This window comes from Marmota flaviventris, chromosome 6 (genome assembly GCF_047511675.1).
Source record: "Marmota flaviventris isolate mMarFla1 chromosome 6, mMarFla1.hap1, whole genome shotgun sequence".
NCBI lineage: Eukaryota > Metazoa > Chordata > Mammalia > Rodentia > Sciuridae > Marmota > Marmota flaviventris.
Window position 1 is genome coordinate 44,733,327 of NC_092503.1, and position 21,405 is coordinate 44,754,731.

Here is a 21,405-nt window from a genome sequence, read left to right on the forward strand (position 1 = left end):
ATATTTTTATCTATTTTATATAATATTTCTAAGTTTCTTTTTTAACTCTTAAGAACTTTTGGAATTTATAAATTGAGAAAATAGAAATTAAAATTAAAATATGTGGTAATAGTTTTCTCTGCTTTTCAAGAGAATTATTATTTTTTGAAATCAGCATCTACATTTCCTGCACATATAATATGCATGAAAAAACTTACTTGCTATTTATGAGAACACAGTACATTTTTTCCCTTCTGCATTCCTGGCTTACTTTTTAATTTGAAAGACTTCAATATTTTTAATGAATTTTCTCTCTTGAAATGTTACAAGTAGCTGGAAGATAGTGTCTTGACATTGAATTGTGTGTCTTGGCATTGAATTGTGAAAGAACTTATTTTGAAATAGAAATTATTTTTCATTTATAGATTGAAAAAAAGTATTTTTATTATAAGTAACAGTGTATTGCAAAGCAGTAGACTACATGCTAATACATAAAACTGTCTCTTGCCATTATCTATTTATAAAACATGTCTGAAGTGCTTATTGTACCATCTAGGATTGTCAGTTCTTTGCAATCTAAATATGGCATTGCCTGCTTTTGGAAGAGAGAAAGCTTTAGACACCCATAATACGTGAAAAAAAAGAAAAATAATGAAAATATAAAAACCTAAATCATAAGAAATTTCTCTTTTAGGACTCTGCTACTAGAGAATGACAAACTAGAGTTATTTCTAGCTTTCACATAGTTGTTTTTGTTTCGATTTTGGTCATTATTGTTAATGATATGATTTCTTTTAACCTAGACATTACTATTGTTCTGTTCTCAAGGAGAGTATCTCCCACGCTGCCCCTTTAACCTTTTATTTTTAATGTGCCAGAGGGGCTTCCTTATGTTGTTTACTCTTTGCCATAGATAGCATGATAAACTCGCCAAGTTGCAAACATAGTAGAGTGCTATTCTTATGAATGCAGGAGAATGTAACTCTGTACGTTTAGGCAACAAAACTATCCTTAGAAGCAGACTTTTGGTCAACTTAGAAAAAAGGGCAAAAGATGTATATGCATATTCATAGTCTCCCTGCTGCAGTCATCTTAGTTGAAAAGCTGTGCTTTTAGGGAAGAAAGAATGAACAGAGTGTTAGATTAGAGAGCTCACATTTGGATAATGAAGAACATTACTGAGGTCTAAGGATGTCACATACTAAGCAACTCTGGTGTCAAATTTTCCTTTTAGAGAAGGTGATAAGCCTCTAGCTAATGGGCCTTTCTTATTTGTATAAAATAGATAATCATATACTTTCTGTGCGTCTTGATTGTTGCTTGATTAAAAATGTTATAGACTCTAAGATGGACAGCATTTATTTGAAGCCATCAGCCCAAATAAGCAAATAGAGCTGATTTTCGTCATCTAATTATGTTTTTCTAAAACACACAGTTTGCAACAAAAAGTAGAAAGATGTCTTGAAGATGGAATCCGCCTTCCCATGTTGGATGCAAAACAGCTTCAGAATGAAAATGATAATCTGAGGGAACAGAATGAGGCTGCTTGTAAGGTCAGTAGATGCCTTTGATAGTAAACATGAAATCACTACGATGTGAGTGTGGGTATATAGATATATAATTTATAGCCATTTTTTGTGAGTTGTGATTTTGTTGATATTTAAATAGCTTATAAAATTTTGAGTTTGAATGTTTGTATTTGGAAAGAAAATAACCATTTAAGCAAGTGTAAAAATTTAATTGAAATAAATGACAAAGCAAAGATTATCTTTTTCTTTACTAAACTGTTCAAAGTCTGTCTCAAAGTTATTTTTATAAGTTGCGTAGAGAAGAGTTTTATTGAGAACCACAGGAAGACTTTTAAATATGTGTGATCTAAGTCATATTGTTGTTTAAAGGATACTTATTATGAAAACTTTTGTAAAATTTATAAAGACACCTTTTAAACAAATTTATAATTTCCTGTGCCTTTCTTTGTTTCATCTTGAAATACTGGTACTTTTGAAAAGCGATGTGGGAAAAAATGAGTTTATTCACTAAGACTGATTTATTTCCTGTGTTTTAGATAATAGACAACCAACAAGATGAAATTAACAGAATGATTCTAGAAATTCAGGTAAGGAATATTTTATACTATTTTAATTTAGCTACATGCTGACCTAAAAGTATTAAAACATACATGTGTTTGTATGAAAAGATAATTGTACCTGAGGTAAAGTAAAATTTTTTTTAATATTAATCTTTTTTCTCTTATTATTTTTATTTTGCATTACAATTCTTAATACACCTTTATACCACAATTTATCATATCTCTGATTGTATATAAGGTATGTTGACACCAAATTCATACCTTAAATATTAATCTTTTAGTTTTTTAGAAAGAAATTTTTATTTAATAAATCAGTTTTTCCAAAATTGTTCTCTGTTCCTCACGTCTTCCTCTCTTTTTATTTGGATGTAGTATATCTCCACGACTTTGAACATATTTGATTTAGATCATCATAATCAAGTAGTTACAACCATGAACTGTTTTTGTCCAATTATTTGATCTTCATACATTATTTCTACCTGAAAAGGCATACAGAGCCCCATTCTGTCTATCTTATGCTCTTTATCTCCATCAGATTTTCTTCAGAGTTTTATAATGAACTGCCTTTCTCTGCCCCATCCTTTAAATATTGTTAATCCTGCAAGCATTTCTGTGTCTACTCCCTGGTATTCCATTAATACTGCCTTATGTTTTTATTATTCTCTCTTATTCTAATTGGCTTTCCTTATTTTCTGATTACACTCTCCATCACTATTGTCTCAGCCCTGTGATGCTGTTTATTGTGATACATCTCAAGTACAAAGATAATCTGGTAACTCTTATCTGTGGAATATCTCTATTATCTGTGGTCAAAACACTAAATTCTAAGCATTAACACAAAATCATCCTTTATATTGCCTCTCTAACTGCCTACCCTCAGTATTCATACCATTCATATGCACATACATATGATGACTCAGTAAATCTTAGTTCTTATATAGTTTCCTAAGAGTGTGTCCTTTTTGGTATGCTCATCTGGCAAATATCTACTCAACTTTCAGGATTCTGCAGAGCATTATTTTATAAAACCTTGACAGATTTTTGCTTCCTCTTAGGTAGCACTGCCTACTCTCTGTTTAACTTTTGCTCCCCTTCCTAATAATTTTATATATTACTATTTCTACAGTATCAAACTATAACACTTTATTTACATATTTTTACCTTTTTTTGTTAGTTGCTCAAGACAGTACAATGATCTTGACATATCATACATTTGATTCAAATAGAGTATGAATTCTCATTTTTCCACGTGTACAGATTGCAGGATCACATTGGTTATACATCCATGTGTATACATACAGCAATCCTAACCTAAATTTCTTGAGAATGGAGGCTGTGGTAGCTCATCTGGAGATTTTGACCTTATCAGAATGCCTGACACATAATACACAGGTCCTAAAATTTGGAGACTAAAAGGATTTTCATTCTTTTACTCATTTGCCATGTATTTACTGAGCTACTACCTATTTTCCAGGCACAGTTCTTGTCATATGTGATTCATCAGTGAACAAAACAATTCTAGTGGGATGAGTTGGAAAAATGGAAAATGAATGTCACAGGCTATTAAAGCTTTTTCTGTTAAAAACTTGCTATTTAATTGCCTGGGTATGTGGCTTAGTGGTAGGCCTGTCATGCATAAGGCCCTAGCACTGAGAAGGAAAAAAAAAAGTATTTTTTTTTTTAAATTAAGTAGACTAGAAGGCAGTGATAGAAAGTGCTGCATTTCATAATGTGGTCATGAAGTTTTTCCAAAAGAGGAAATATTTGAATATATCCAGGGGGATAGCATGCTAGACAAAGAGAGCAACAAATGTTCTCAATGTTGCCTAGTGTGCTTGCTTCAAGACCAGCAAGAAGGCTGTGAGCCTGGAGTGCAGGGATAGAGGCAGAGAGATAAGAGGTAATGCTGAAAAGTAACCTGGACCAGATCACGTGGGTCATATTTATATTTTAATCTGAGTGTGATGAAAAGTCTTTGGGTAGATTTTATGGAGTAAATTTTTAGTTTTATACCTTATAATTCTATTATTCTTTTTCTTCTTCTTTTTTTTTTTTGGCAGGAAGGGAGGGGAGCTACCGGGGATTAAGCTCAGGGGCACTTGACCACTGACCCACATCTCCTGCCCTAGTTTGAATTTTATTTAAGAGTCAGGGTCTCACTGAGCTGCTTAGCACCTTGCTGTGTGTGTGTGTGTATGTGTGTGTGTGTGGTGCTGGGGATTGAACCAAGGGCCTTGTGCATGTGAGGCAAGCATTCTATCAACTGAGCTATATCCTCAGCCCCAGCATCTTGCTTTTGCTAAAGCTGGTTTTGAACTTGAGATCCTCCTGTCTCAGCCTCCTGAGCCGCTGGGACACAGTACCCAGCTTATAATTCTAAAACTCTTTAAATGAAAGTAAAAAAGGTAAATGATTTGCATGTCAGAAATACATATAGTCTTCTTTGATTGTTTTTTGATAGTACTACATGATTATCAATTTAATTAAACATCAGTCCAGTTCAACAAGTATATGATGAGCCCAATGGACTAATTTACAGAGGTTATGACCTTTATTTTATAGTCTTAAAAAACTGTAGCTTCAAATTTTCCATAAGCCATTAGAATCACAAGATTGTTAGGTTCTCTCAATCATAGTTATCTGACTTCTTATAGTACATAAAGAAATGAATTTCTACGTCATATGGTAATATTTTCCAAGAAGTAGATCTAATAAAAGTTATCTAAATTAGGAAAAATCAACACATAAACCTTGGCAGGAAACTTGGATCAAAAGACTGGTAAGATTATGTTGGTCACATACTATCCCCTTATGTTATAGTGTTCAGTATATGTTTGTATTAATTCAAATGTTTATTTATCTCATTTGTGGAGGTATTTTAATGTAATTACTCCCGTATATTGTCTTTGGTAACATGTATGTCATGATTATTTGCAATTAATATGTAGAACAGAATGTAATTTTATGCCATTGAATCTTTGATTATAAAATGTTTGAGCAATCATTCTTTTATTTCTTCAAACTACTTATAGTATTGAAATCAAATTAATGAGTACATTTATTTCCAAATATTTGAGCCCAAACAATATATTCATTAATTCTGTTGTCTTGTTATTTAGAAAAATAGCTTTTTCTTTTCTCTTTACCTACCTATCTACCTACCTATCTATCTATCTATCTATCTATTTTTACCTTACCAGTTCATTTATCCATTTTGACCATGTAGGCCTATAGATGATAGTTTTCTTTCTTTTGAATTGTTTATTTTTTCTTTTTAGTTATACATGACAGTAGAATATATTTTGATGTATCATATATATGTGGAGTATAACTCCCCATTTTTGTCATTGTACATGATGTGGAGTTAACTGGTCATTTATTCATATGTACAAGGAAAATCATGTTCGCTAGATGATAGAATTCTTATAGACACAGACAATAACATTGATTATGTGATATAGCTATATTTTTCAAGATATGATTTAAATGACAAATTATAGATGGTGACAATTATGACTCACATCTCTTTCCTTAATTTTATTTATTTAAATTCATGGGGTTTTTTTGGCCCCTCATAGTTGAAAAAACTAGGTTTTTGTTTATGTGTTTTTACTTATGACCTTTTATAAACATGTGTACTTTGTAAAAACCTGAAAAAAATGAACTCTAATTATTTCTCAGGCATTGGAAGTTCTGAAAAGAGCACTTTGACTTGAAAAAGATTTATTGTGTTGCACTGTTGTTAATGAGCATAATTAATAGGCATAGTATCAAATTGGTAATCTCCTAGAGTAGTTGCCTTTAGTAGCTAATTGTTAAAACTGCCTCAGTTTTCCTCATCTGTCTACTTAAAGGATGGTGAACCTTATACCTGTGTAGATTATGATGTCTTTCCCATGTGCTTTACTGCTGATTTTTAATTTCTTCAAATTCCTATATCTAACAAAATACTATGTAATTAATAATAGCAGAGAGCTTTTATATTATTTTTAATATAAATTATGCATTTAGCTATCCCTACAGTATTAAATTCATTGTAAAATTTCACTGCTATTATAGTTTGAATGCTCTTTCTTCCTAACGGTAGTTGGACATTGTTTCATTTTAGAGTGTTTAGTAAACAAAGATAGCGGGTGTTCTTGTTTTGCCTGTGTACAAGTATGCGTGTATGTGTGCTTGTGCGTGTGCGTGTTTTACTGGAGATTGAACCGAGAGGCATTCTACCACTGAGTTACATCCCAGCCTTTTCATTTATTTAAGACAGGGTCTCATCTTGCTAAATGCCCCAGGCTGGTCTTGAACTTGTGATCCTCTTGCATCAGCCTCCTGAGTTGCTAGGATTATAATCATGTGCCATACTGCCCAGCTACATAGATTTGAGTTTTGCTTTTTACTGCTTCTTTGTGCCCCTGTAAACTACTAAGATCTGATTTGTTCAGTGATCATTTTACTGATTTGGAGTACTGCATTGCTTTGGGTATTAGGAAGTTGTTCTCAGCAGTTTAAATTTAATCTCAAAAGGGAAAAATAAAATCCCATGCTATGTGCATTTTATGTCCAATTTTGTAGGAGATTAAAAAATGAGACATTGTTTCATAGTGAAAATTCTGTGTTTAAAGTATAGCTATAGTTTACTACCTCATATCAGATCAAATGAATACTTATCTGGTATAGATTACAGACAAGTTTGATTGACAGCTTTGTAATTTGGGGAAAAATTGGTCTCCTACCAGTAATACTAAATTTGTTGTTGAATATATAAAAAGTACTTTTTTATATAGAAGTATATGCTAAATTTGAAATTGAATTGAGTGTTATAAAATACAAATTTATGTACTATTTTTTCATCGTTGAGATAATTGTTAACAGGCATGAATACTTCATTTACTCACTGATCTTTTAGAAATGGTGCCTTTCTTTATGTTCTTAAAACTAGTATAGCTAAACTGGCTTCTTCTCCTAAAGTCTTTTTTTTTTCTTCTGTCCATGTACAATACAAAAAGATATTTTGCAATAGAACCTTCACTGTCATTTCCATAAATGTTACATTCAGAATGTGATTGAGTTCTACATTGGGCATTACTTTCCTTCTTATTTTTTCCTCAAAAGCACATTTCACCTTTATAAGCCTTTTTCTTGTTAGCTGTTATCACTGTCTTGTATATTTGTAATCTTTTGGCAGAGGAGATTATAGAGCAAAATGTTTCAGAAATGTGTATCTGTTTTCTCTAATGTTAAAGTGTTTCCTCATTACAAGAACTTATACATTTAAATGGTCTTTCTGAATTGACAGCTATCAGTGAATTATTATAATACCACAAAAGACTAGAATGATAGTTCAGAAGTCATTAAGACTTGTTATTCTTAATAGGAATGATTGTAGCCAACAATTTCAAAACTGTTGACAGTCTGTTCAATTTATATTAAGAAGTTTCCACATTCTCAGAGGAGTCTGTTACAATTTTTACCACATGTCTCGTAAGCCTTCATCTACTAGATTTTCTTGGTGGAAATATTGGGAAAATGCATTATAAGCCAATGGAATGCCTTATGGATAAAATATAATATCTCGGGCTGGGGTTGAAGCTCAGTGGTAGAGCACTTGATTAGCTTGTGTAAGGCACTGGGTTCAATCAAACAAATAAATAAAATAAAGGTATTGTGTCAATCTGCAACTAAAAATAGTTTTTTAAAAAACATAATATTTCTCACCTAAATAAATATCAATTTCTTTAATGTTGTCTTATTGTATAAAGTTTATCTCCTTTATTTTGTTATTATACTATTGTAATGTGTCCTAAGATGAAGTTTTTTCTTCCTAAAGTTTAATTTTTACAAAACTTACACGTTAAATAGATTTTTGATGAATGAAAAACTAAAAATATTCTCATTATATTATTAATATTTTTTTGAAACAACCAACCAAAAAATGTCCTTACTCCACTCCTTGTTCTTATAAAGAACATGCTGTAGTTTTTGCATAATTATGTCAGAAAAATGTGTAAAGAGTGTATGTCTTTAACTTCTGAAAAATCATTTGTTTGAAATGGGGAGTAGCAGGGAGGGATTCAGTTCACTTGAATTGTGAAAGAATGTACTTGGACTTGTTTGTAGTATGTCAAATCTATATGGATGTTCAAATTATTTGGGATGCTTTTTAAAATATATTTTTCTGGGTCCCAGTTGTGAACCTTAATGAATCACTATCTCTGGGATGAAGTTTGAATTATACATTATACTGCCAAGTTCCCTAGGCAGTCCTTAACATAGCCAGGGAGTGGTCCTATTTCTAGAGTTCTCAAGTTTTACAGTCCTCGTTGTGTTTGGTGGACCATGGAGTGGGAACTGCGTGGTAAGACAGGCTTAAATAAGAATAAGGTTTAGTTTCTTAGACACCTGGGTATGTTTTTGAGTACATATAAGCTGTTTTGCTAGATCTTACTTACAAACCAGAACATAGATCAGAAGCTAGATGTAAAGAAATTCAGGCAGGAGGGAACTGTGACCAAACACAGAGCAGGCCCAGCGGCCTGCTGAGGGGCAGAGCTGCCCCCCACCCCCCGCGCCTGCCAGGTAGGGGAACGGTGACCACCAACAGAAAAGGCCCAGTGGCCCGCGGCGGGACAGAGCTTCCAATCACTCCTGCAAGGTAGGCGGGCCTGCGACCCACCGGCAGAAGAGGAGCAGCAGCCTGCTGAGAGGCTGAGCCAACCCCTCCCCCTGCGCCGGCATAGTAGAGGGAACTGTGACCACGCACAGAGCAGGCCCAGCGGCCTGCTGAGGGGCAGAGCCGCCCCCCACCCCCCGCGCCTGCCAGGTAGGCGGAACTGTGACCACCGACAGAAAAGGCCCAGTGGCCCGCGGAGGGGCAGAGCTTCCAATCACTCCTGCAAGGTAGGCAGGCCTGCGACCCACCGGCAGAAGAGGAGCAGCGGCCTGCTGAGAGGCAGAGCCGCCCGCTCCCCCCCGCGCCTGCAAGGTAGACGGAACTGTGACCACCATCAGAACAGGTCAGACCTGCAACCGAGAGACAGAACAGGCCCAGTGGCCTGAGGAAGGGTAGAGCCGCCGCCCCCCCCCCCGCGCCTGCAAAGTAGGCGGACCTGCGACCCACTGGCAGTACAGCCCCAGAGGCCTGCAGAGGGGCAGTGCCGCTGCCTGCGCCTGCAAAGTAGGCAGAACTGCGACCACCGACAGAACAAGCCTAGCGGCCCGCAGAGGGACAGAGCCGCCGCCCGCGCCTGCAAGGTCGGCGGACCTGCTACCGACCAGCAGAGCAGGCCCAGCGGCCTGCCGGCGTGGTAGGCACATTGCCCCAATTGGAGGAGGGGCAGAGCCGCCGCCCGCGCCTGCGAGGGAGACTTTGCAACTATACAAGACCAATATAAATATATAGGGGGAAAATTCAATAGCACAACAGTTTCACCAAGTAGAAAGGAACGCGAACAGTATGAAGAGACAAGGTAAGAAAGGACCACAAGCATTGCAGGTCAACTCAACGTTAGAAGAGGTAATAGCTGCAGTAGATGGAATGTCAGATAAAGAATTCAGGATATACATGCTTCAGATGATCTGGAGTCTCAAGGAAGACATCAGACAGCAAAATCAGACAATGAAAGATCACTTCAACAATGAATTACATAAACAAATCCAAGAAGCAAAAGATCAACTATACAGGGAAATAGAGGTTATAAAAAACAAACAAACAGAAATCCTAGAAATGCAGGAAGCAATAAGCCAACTTAAAAACTCAATTGAGAATACTACCAGCAGAGTAGAACACTTAGAAGACAGAACATCAGACAATGAAGATAAAGTATTTCAACTTGAAAAGAACATAGACAGCTCAGCAAGACTGTTAAGAAACCATGAGCAGAACATCCAAGAAATATGGGATAACATCAAGAGACCAAATTTAAGAGTCATTGGGATACAGGAAGGGACAGAGTTTCAAACCAAAGGAATGAGCAATCTATTCAATGAAATAATACGAGAAAACTTCCCAGACTTGAAGAATGAGACAGAATCCCAAATCCTAGAAGCCTACAGGACGCCGAATGTGCAAAATCATAAGAGACCCACACCTAGACACATTATAATGAAGATGCCCAACATACAGAATAAGGAGAGAATTTTAAAAGCTACAAGAGAAAGGAAGCAGATCACATTTAGGGGTAAGCCAATCAGGATAACAGCTGATCTTTCAACACAGACTCTGAAAGCTAGAAGATCCTGGAATAACATATTTCAAACACTGAAAGAAAATGGGTTCCAACCAAGAATTGTGTATCCAGCGAAATTAAGCTTCAGGATGGAAGATGAAATTAAAACCTTCCACGATAAACAAAAGTTAAAAGAATTTGCAGCTAGAAAACCATCTCTTCAAAACATCCTTGGCAAAACATTACAGGAAGAGGAAATGGAAAATAACAATGAAAACCAACAGTGGGAGGTAGGACACTAAAGGGGGGAAAATAATCAAAGTGGAAAACAAACCATGTTTAGTAACATAAATAAACAAATATGGCTGGAAGAACAACCCATATCTCAATAATAACCGTAAATGTTAATGGCTTAAACTCACCAATCAAGAGACACAGGCTAGTAGAATGGATCACAAAACAAGACCCAACAATATGCTGCCTACAGGAGACGCATTTGATAGGAAAAGACATACATAGGCTGAAGGTGAAAGGTTGGGAAAAATCATATCACTCATATGGACTTCGGAAACAAGCAGGAGTGTCCATACTCATATCAAATAAAATAGATTTCAAGCCAAAGTTAATCAAAAGGGATAAAGAGGGACACTACATACTGCTCAAGGGAACCATACACCAACAAGACATAACAATCATAAATATATATGCCCCAAACAATGGTGCAGCTATGTTCATCAAACAAACTCTTCTCAAGTTCAAGAGTCTAATAGACCACCATACAATAATCATGGGAGACTTCAACACACCTCTATCACCACTGGACAGATCTTCCAAACAAAAGTTGAATAAGGAAACTATAGAACTCAATAACACAATTAATAACCTAGACTTAATTGACATATATAGAATATACCACCCAACATCAAGCAGTTACACTTTTTTCTCAGCAGCACATGGATCCTTCTCAAAAATAGATCATATATTATGTCACAGGGAAACTCTTAGACAATATAAAGGAGTAGAGATAATACCATGCATCCTATCTGATCATAATGGAATGGAACTGAAAATCAACGATAAAAGAAGGAAGGAAAAAGCATACATCACTTGGAGAATGAACAATAGGTTACTGAATGATCAATGGGTTATAGAAGACATCAAGGAGGAAATTAAAAAATTCTTAGAGATTAATGAAAACACAGACACAACATATCGGAATCTATGGGACACATTGAAAGCAGTTCTAAGAGGAAAATTCATTGCTTGGAGTTCATTCCTTAAAAAAAGAAAAAACCAACAAATAAATGATCTCATACTTCATCTCAAAATCCTAGAAAAAGAAGAGCAAAACAACAGCAAAAGAAGTAGAAGGCAAGAAATAATTAAAATCAGAGCTGAAATTAATGAAATCAAAACAAAAGAAACAATTGAAAAAATTGACAAAACTAAAAGTTGGTTCTTTGAAAAAATAAACAAAATCGACAGACCCTTAGCCATGCTAGCGAAGAGAAGAAGAGAGAGAACTCAAATCACTAACATACGGGATGAAAGAGGCAATATCACAACAGACACTTCAGAAATACAGAAGATAATCAAAAATTATTTTGAATCCTTATACTCCAATAAATTAGAAGATAGTGAAGGCATAGATAAATTTCTTAAGTCATATGATCTGCCCAGATTGAGTCAGGAGGATATAGACAACCTAAACAGACCAATATCAATTGAGGAAATAGAAGAAACCATCAAAAGACTACCAACTAAGAAAAGCCCAGGACCGGATGGGTATACAGCAGAGTTTTACAAAACCTTTAAAGAGGAACTAATACCAATACTTTTCAAGCTACTTCGGGAAATAGAAAAAGAGGGAGAACTTCCAAATTCATTCTATGAGGCCAACATCACCCTGATACCTAAACCAGACAAAGACACTTCAAAGAAAGAAAACTACAGACCAATATCTCTAATGAATCTAGATGCAAAAATCCTCAATAAAATTCTGGCGAATTGGATACAAAAAACATATCAAAAAAATTGTGCACCATGATCAAGTAGGATTCATCCCTGGGATGCAAGGCTGGTTCAATACACGGAAATCAATAAATGTTATTCACCACATCAATAGACTTAAAGATCAGAACCATATGATCATATCGATAGATGTAGAAAAAGCATTCGACAAAGTACAGCATTCCTTCATGTTCAAAACTCTAGAAAAACTAGGGATAACAGGAACATACCTCAATATTGTAAAAGCAATCTATGCTAAGCCTCAGGCTAGCATCATTCTGAATGGAGAAAAATTGAAGGCATTCCCTCTAAAATCTGGAACAAGACAGGGATGCCCTCTCTCACCACTTCTGTTCAACATAGTTCTCGAAACACTGGCCAGAGCAATTAGACAGACGAAAGAAATTAAAGGCATCAAAATAGGAAAAGAAGAACTTAAATTATCACTATTTGCAGATGACATGATTCTATACCTAGCAGACCCCAAAGGGTCTACAAAGAAACTATTAGAGCTAATAAATGAATTCAGCAAAGTGGCAGGATATAAAATCAACACGCATAAATCAAAGGCATTCCTGTATATCAGCGACAAATCCTCTGAAATGGAAATGAGGACAACCACTCCATTCACAATATCTTCAAAAAAAATAAAATACTTGGGAATCAACCTAACAAAAGAGGTGAAAGACTTATACAATGAAATCTACAGAACCCTAAAGAGAGAAATAGAAGAAGATCTTAGAAGATGGAAAAATATACCCTGTTCATGGATAGGCAGAACTAACATCATCAAAATGGCGATATTACCAAAAGTTCTCTATAGGTTTAATGCAATGCCAATCAAAATCCCAATGGCATTTCTTGTAGAAATAGAGAAAGCAATCATGAAATTCATATGGAAAAATAAAAGACCCAGAATAGCAAAAACAATGCTAAGCAGGAAGTGTGAATCAGGCGGTATAGCGATACCAGACTTCAAACTATACTACAGAGCAATAGTAACAAAAACAGCATGTTACTGGTACCAAAACAGGTGGGTGGACCAATGGTACAGAATAGAGGACACAGAAACCAATCCACAAAACTACAACTATCTTATATTTGATAAAGGGGCTAAAAGCATGCAATGGAGGAAGGATAGCATCTTCAACAAATGGTGCTGGGAAAACTGGAAATCCATATGCAACAAAATGAAACTGAATCCCTTTCTCTCGCCATGCACAAAAGTTAATTCAAAATGGATCAAGGAGCTTGATATCAAATCAGAGACACGCCGTCTGGTAGAAGAAAAAGTTGGCTACGATCTACATACTGTGGGGTCGGGCTCCAAATTCCTCAATAGGACACCCATAGCACAAAAGTTAATAACTAGAATCAACAAATGGGACTTACTCAAACTAAAAAGTTTTTTCTCAGCAAAAGAAACAATAAGAGAGGTAAATAGAGAGCCTACATCCTGGGAACAAATCTTTACTCCTCACACTTCAGATAGAGCCCTAATATCCAGAGTATACAAAGAACTCAAAAAATTAGACAATAAGAGAACAAACAACCCAATCAACAAATGGGCCAAGGACCTGAACAGACACTTCTCAGAGGAGGACATACAATCAATCAACAAGTACATGAAAAAATGCTCACCATCTCTAGCAGTCACAGAAATGCAAATCAAAACCACCCTAAGATACCATCTCACTCCAGTTAGATTGGCAGCCATTATGAAATCAAACAACAACAAGTGCTGGCGAGGATGTGGGGAAAAGGGTACACTTGTACATTGCTGGTGGGACTGCAAATTGGTGCAGCCAATTTGGAAAGCAGTATGGAGATTTCTTGGAAAGCTGGGAATGGAGCCACCATTTGACCCAGCTATTCCCCTTCTCGGTCTATTCCCTAAAGACCTAAAAAGAGCATGCTACAGGGACACTGCGACATCGATGTTCATAGCAGCACAATTCACAATAGCTAGACTGTGGAACCAACCTAGATGCCCTTCAATGGATGAATGGATAAAAAAAATGTGGCATTTATACACAATCTAGTATTACTCTGCATTAAAAAATGACAAAATCATAGAATTTGCAGGGAAATGGATGGCATTAGAGCAGATTATGCTAAGTGAAGCTAGCCAATCCCTAAAAAACAAATGCCAAATTTCTTCTTTGATATAAGGAGAGTAACTAAGAACAGAGTAGGGTCGAAGAGCATGAGAAGAAGATTAACATTAAACAGGGATGAGAGGTGGGAGGGAAAGGGAGAGAGAAGGGAAAATGCATGGAAATGGAAGGAGACCCTCAGAGTTATTCAAAAGTACATACAAGAGGAAGTTAGGGGAAGGGGAAAAATAATACAAGGGGGACAAACGAATGTCAGTAGAGGGGGCAGAGAGAGAAGAGGGGAGGGGAGGGGAGGGGAGGGGGGATAGTAGAGGATAGGAAAGGCAGCAGAATACAACAGACACTAGTATGGCAATATGTAAATCAATGGATGTGTAACTGACGTGATTCTGCAATCTGTATATGGGGTAAAAATGGGAGCTCATAACCCACTTGAATCAAATTGTGAAATATGATATATCAAGAACTATGTAATGTTTTGAACAGCCAACAATAAAAAATTAAAAAAAAAAAAAAAGAAATTCAGGCAGATTATTTTTTCTTTTTATTGCTAATTTTTCATGTAACAATTTTATGATATAATTCACATAATATTTTGTTCTCATATTTATGGTGTATGCTTCAGTATTATTAGTATATTCACAGATATGTGCAGTGAAGACCACAATGAATTCTAGAACATTTTTATGTTCCATAGGAAAAAAAATCTCCATAGATTTGCTTATTCTGGAACCTAGATATATCCAGAGTCTTATGTGTTTATTTTTCTGACCCATATTTAGCTAGTAAACTCCTAATTTCCAGCTGATACCATGTACTATGGCATCACTTGCTTCACAGACTAATTCATTCTGGCTCCTTTGAGGACTAGTTACTTAGGTTAGTAATTGAGATTTGTTCTTACCCCAGGAGTATTTTCCAGCTATCTTTTTCTCTATGGGAAAGTAACCTAGTCTGAAGAACCCATAAATCTAAAAGTAGTCTACCACATGCCTGTTGCCACAACCTCCAGTGTTTTTGAGAGTGCTCTTAGGCTTGAATTTCTCTATAAAGTATATTGCAGTTGAAGTCAGTTCATTATAGATTCCTTTGGAACTCCCTGTTCTATGGCCTGCTTCTCCTCAGGCAAAATCTCTTTAAGCCAGATCAGTGGGTGTGGGGACAATGGCCGTCTTCTGAGTGACACTCTTACTTAGGAGCTGAATAGTCAGTGGAGGTCTACTGGACAGCATCTCCCTTATCTCCTTAACTTGCTTGGCCCAGCATGTAACACTCCTAACCCCATTCCCCACCCCACAATCTGGGGCAAGAACAATCAGGACCCCATTATTCTTAATGGTGCCACACCCCAGATAAAGCCTCCATCCCAAATGATGATCTGAGTGGAAGAAAGGAGCCCCCACATTTTGGCTGTTCATGCCTGAAATATGTAACAAGGGGCAGGATTATAAACATTGATGTCCTTTCTCTTCTGGAAAGATAGTTCACCTGGGAGCTGAGCAGAGAGGGAACCCTGTATTATTGAGCGAGAGTCTGGGGTGGAAGTTCTGTCTCAAGCTATGAAAGAGGGATAGGGTGAGTCTTGTTTTGCAAATCAGTCTCTTGCTTTCCTGATTTTTCTCAAATATTTGCCTGCCTGCTTTTAGGATCATTTCCAGAAACTTTAAATGTTTTCTAATATTCACCCATTTTGTTGAGGAGCAAGTCTGCAGAGTTTCTCATGCCATTGTGCTGAAAGCAGAACTCTCAGGCAATTGTTTTCAGAGTTATATCAGAATGCAAAATGACAGCTAACTGAAGAAAGGAATTAGAGCTGTAGACGATCTTAGATTCTTATAAACAGGAAACTAAAAAATGGCATTTGCATAATTCTTGTTTGCTTTTTTTAGTTTTTACAAGTATTTTGAAAATTTACCCACAAGAATGAAGAAAAGGGATTTTTTTTGGTGGGGGGAGGGATGTGTGGGGGTACTTGAAATTGAACCCAGGGGTGCCTAACCACTGAGTCATATCCCCAGTTCCTTTTTATTTTGAGACAGGGTCTTGCTCAGTTGCTTAGGGCCTGCTGAGTTGCTGAGGCTGATCTTGAATTTGTAATCCTCCTCCTTCAGTCTCTCAGGTTGCTGGGATTATAGGCATGTGCCACTGTGCCCAGCAGGAAAAAGGATTTAATATTTGCCCATACTTAGACCAAAGTGAGAAATAAAGCTTCTGGTGCCAAGCACAGTGTTTGTTAAGGTGGCGGTGAAGTAATGATATCACATGTTACAGGAACTCTGCTCTCTGGTTAATATTTGTTATCTCTAAACTTCAGTCACCTTACAAAGTAAGAAAACATATTTTTTAATACATGGAAGAGCTGAAAGAGGTTACAACTAAGATTCTAATTCATGTCCTTTTGACTTCAAATGTTTATGTTCTTGGCATTACTCTTAGCTTCCTCAAAGTGAAAAATTCCAAAAGAAAAGCAAAAATGCACCAAAAAAGTGTTGTCTGATTCCTTCTTTATGGAGGCTCTAATGACAAATCATTTTAAATGAATCATTCCCATAATGATTTTTAAACTGCTGCACATCAGAAAACCAGGATCTTCTGTGGAAAACGCCTTAAATTCAATTGCCCTGAAGTATAATTGGGAAATTTTGTCTCCAAAGTGAAATGTAATTTTTAATATATTGCAGTCTGCACTATGATGGTGGTATTAGTAGTTTCTTGAGCTCAAATAAAATGCCTCATCGTATTTTCTGTTACATTTGTTTTAGGAGCTTTATAATGAACAGTCTTTACCCAGTTTGGCATTTGGCATAGGGCCTTGCACAGAAAAAGATGCCCAGTAAATATTTGTTAAATGAGTGAAATAGCCTTTTTATTAAAACAAAAAACAAATTAGATATTGACTGGTTACTTTTGCATTGACTCATTAGTTTAGTTCATTCAATAATTTTTTCTGAGATTGTACCACGGGTCACTTTTCTAGGGGATAACTAATGAACAAAGCAAGCAAAGCCTTTGCTCACAAGAAAATTCACCCACTGTGCTGAATTTGGAAACTACTCATTAATAGCTAATCTATCTTCTCTGTGCTCAGTCTAGAAATCTTAGAATTATTCTTAGCTCTTCTCTTATCTCACATTTGTCTGCAAATTCTTTCACCTTCACAGTATATCTAGAATCTGGTTGCTTCCAGATTCGCCTCCATTGCCATCCTGCTCTAAGCCATCTTTGTTTCTCATCTGTTATTTCTTCCTGTTTCCATCCTTCTCTGCCCACAGTCTGTTCTCATCTGTCTGAGTGATCCTATTGAACAAAAATCAGAATACATCATGTGTCTACTCAGAACTCTTCCTCCTTAGGACTTAGGAGACCCTACCCACTCTGTTTTCCATGCTGCCTTCATCTCTGACCCTACTATAGCTCCACTGTTCTTAGTATGCTGGTTGTCTTGTGTTTGCTGTTTAGCAAACACAGATCTTCCCTAGAACCTTTGCACTGACTAAAACACTCTTTCAAGATATCTGGAGAACCTAGTTTCTTATTTACTTCAGACCTTTGCTTAAGTGTCACCTTTTCCAGAAGCCCTTATTCTCTGGCCTCCTTAAGATTTTACAATACTCTATTTGTTCTCCACAGTAGTAATCAAATTATAACACACAAAACTATGTTATATTTACTTTGTTTCCTTTAGTCTTTTTCTACCTAATAAAATATTTGTGAAGGCCAAGAGCTTTGACTGTTTTGTTCACAGAATTGTGTTTATATGAGTAATTGCGTAATGTAACTGTGTAAAATTTGAGCATATCTGAACATGTGCATATGTTTGTGTATATGTGTGTTGTAGAACTAATGTTTTTTTTTTTTTTCCCTAAGTATTTCTTGTTGTGTGTATAGAGTAGATAAAATCTGCTAGCTAAGGTACATCTGGCTTTCCTTCATTTGAGCTTTTTGTATATGGGTCATTCCCAAAATATTTGACATCAAAGCAGTATATGTACTTAGAAGTATCTTCAGCTTCAGAAATGAACATAGTATATACCAGTAGGTTAGTAACTTAGTAGAATTTTTAAAAATATTATTTACATGGGAATTTAAGAGATATAGACATTTGAACTTAATTCAAATTTTTAATTTTAATAAGCCCCCATATGTCTAGTGAATTATAAACATTGTTATTTTGAACTTCACAAAAATCAAATATTTATTTCAGTAAATAATATAGGTTATTTTATTTAAGTGTACTGTGCCACCATTTTGAGCAATTATATTTTTTTAAATCTTCAAGAGACCTCAAAAACTGCTTTGCAAAATTCTTTTGTGAAATAACATGCATTATTTATTCTTGATAGAATAAAAACTGAAACTTCTATAGAGTTTTTTTATCTTACAGATAAAATGTACAAACTTGGTATTATGGATTTATATGTCAAAAAATATGTCATTGCATTTATAAAAACTAACACGTCTCAAAAGCTTATATGATTTTATGTTAAAATACCCAAAAGAAAGTACTTACCAAAACCTCCTGTGTTGTTAAAGGATAGAATGGTTACAAAAAATCAACAACAACAACAACAAACCCCTACAAAGATCCAGGTGTGGTGAGGCATGCCTGTAATCCCAGTTATTTAAGAGGCTGAGAAAGAAGGATGGAGTCCAGCCTGGGCAATTTAGCAAGACCCTACCTCAAAAATAAAAAAGTGCTAGGCATGTAGCCCAGTGATGAGTAGTAAATAAATAAAATAAGAAATATTATTTATTATGTTTTTACATGAACTTCATTTTGGAGATGTAGTTTAATAATCAGACTTTATTCTATTTTGTCTTAATTTGAATCTGATGAGCCCATAAGTATAGTTTTTTTTTCTCCCTTTATCTTCAAATCCTAAAATATATACTTTTTCATACAATTTAGGATAAAGAGGTAATTAATGTTTTTGTGGTGAGAGGTTGCTGTCTGACAGCTCCAACACTCATTCCTGGTGTTATCCTAGAAATGGTACAATTTGAACCTTCTAGGAAAAGCTCATCTGTGAGCTCTTTCCCCTGTTAAGGGGTTTCCTGATAAGTACCCTTAAGTACACCCAATCTTACATGTTAACCTTGATGTTATTTACCAAATCCAGTTTTCCTTCTTTTGACAAATAGCACCACTGCCAAACACTTCTGCTTTTCTGATGAAGAAGGCTGCCTGTGTCATCCATCATCGATTTAAATTTAGCCTTACGTAGAAACATGAGTCACTAGCTAATTATTAGTTGCATTCAAGGTGACTCTGAATTGGTTGAAATATAACACACCGTGAGCTTTTAAAGAATTATATTATAACATTATGAAAACATCCCTCTTCAGTTCAGTTTTCAGTGTTAAGATGTGAGTTTTAGAGTAGTTTATCTATGATGCTTTTCTTCTATAATTCTAATAAGCAGTCACAAAGTTTAAGAAAATTTAGTTTGAATTCTGGATTACAGCCAAATCTTACCTGGTCAGAAAATCTTTGCAGGACAAATAATTCTCCATATGTCATTGAATCAATGAATTATGAAGGAATTTTAGTGTCTAAAAATATACACAGAGAGTCTCATATGTCTGCATGCTGTGAATTACATTTTTGTCACATATAGAACATTTTTTTTTCTTGGAAGAAAATGTATTATTACATGGTTTTATTGGTTTTTAAAATATATTTTCATTATTTAGAGTAAATTAAATTTGAATGTCTATTACTAAGAAGTCTATATTTATCCTTCTCTATTAAATTTGAATGTCTATTACTAAGAAGTCTATATTTATCCTCTCTCGTCCTTGGTGATAGCTGTCTCTCTTATTCCATACAGAGATAATGCAGAAAAAACTCTAATATAAATTCTATGAATTATGTTTTGGGTAGTCATTATATTGGAGTATTTTGAGTTGAGAATAAATACAGACCTGGAAGGAAAAAAAAGATATTCTTCCCTGGTCATGTGTTTGTTGATTTTGTGGTCTAACCAAAGGAAAAAAGCTGATAGAATACCTAGAATTCACTAGTAACTATAGAATTTATGGCAAGGTTTTCATTAGTGTAAGATGAAAATTCGGATTAATCAGCTCAAATAATCTAAGTACTCTAAAAATGTCCTCTATGTAACCTTGGTCAACTCAGGGTTTTCTTATAATAGTATCATGTCTAGATGATTTGTAATTTTATAAAGGAGTAAGAAAGAGTTTAATTTATTGAAGTCCCCCAATAAATTTATGGATTGAGATCAACACCATGTAACATAGTTAGTAAACAGAGAAGGGAGACTGTGCTAACATATTGCCAATAAACAAAAAAAATAAGAATTATTTGTCATATAACATTAAATAACAATTGTAAATTTGATGTGTTTTACACAGATTAAACATTTCCTTATGAAGTTTTTTTGTTTGTTTGTTTGTTTACTTTTTTTTTGAAGCCATTCACTCTATAAGTAATGAGTCATTTTTAAAGTAAAGATTTAATCTTCTCAGAAACTAGGAAGGGAAAAAAATTGAAATTATTCAGACTCAATATTCCTTGTTACCTGTATGTGTGTTAACATGCTTTGCTTTATAATTTTTGTTGTTATTGTTCTAGTCAATGCAGGGCAAACTTTCTAAAGAAAAATTAAACACACAAAAGATGATGGAAGAACTGGAGAGGAAAGAGAGAAACCTGCAAAGATTAACAAAAGCACTGCTTGAAGTGAGTAGATGAAATTCAGACTGCCTTGAAAGGATGATTCACTGCCTATTTAAATTTAAGCCAATGCTTATTTTGATTTTGTACATATTAATTAATAGAAAGTTTTCAAGGAGACTTGACTATGATGTGCCAGTTAATTAAATTCATTAGGTTTCTTATGAAAATCAAAAACAAATTTATTTTTCTTATAGTTAAATCTGTAAAATGGTATTCTAAAGCAAAGCCAAATGCTGTCTGAAAATTTGGTCCCAAAGTGAAAAATAAAATAAAAATAAATCAGGCATAAATTGAATATAAACAAAATTACCCTTGGGCTGGGGATATAGCTCAGTTTGTAGAGTGTTT

The 21,405-nt window shown here is 35.2% G+C and overlaps 1 protein-coding gene across 2 annotated transcripts in view; it reads left to right on the forward strand.

The window, feature by feature from the left end:
* Cep85l (centrosomal protein 85 like) overlaps positions 1 to 21,405 on the forward strand; it is a 161,176-nt gene that overhangs the window by 128,097 nt on the left and 11,674 nt on the right. For both annotated transcript variants that reach the window (XM_071613072.1, XM_071613071.1), the window contains exons 9-11: positions 1,415 to 1,532; positions 2,045 to 2,095; positions 20,953 to 21,060. In XM_071613072.1, the coding sequence (XP_071469173.1) occupies positions 1,415 to 1,532; positions 2,045 to 2,095; positions 20,953 to 21,060 (277 nt within the window). The remainder of the gene's footprint in view (positions 1 to 1,414; positions 1,533 to 2,044; positions 2,096 to 20,952; positions 21,061 to 21,405) is intronic.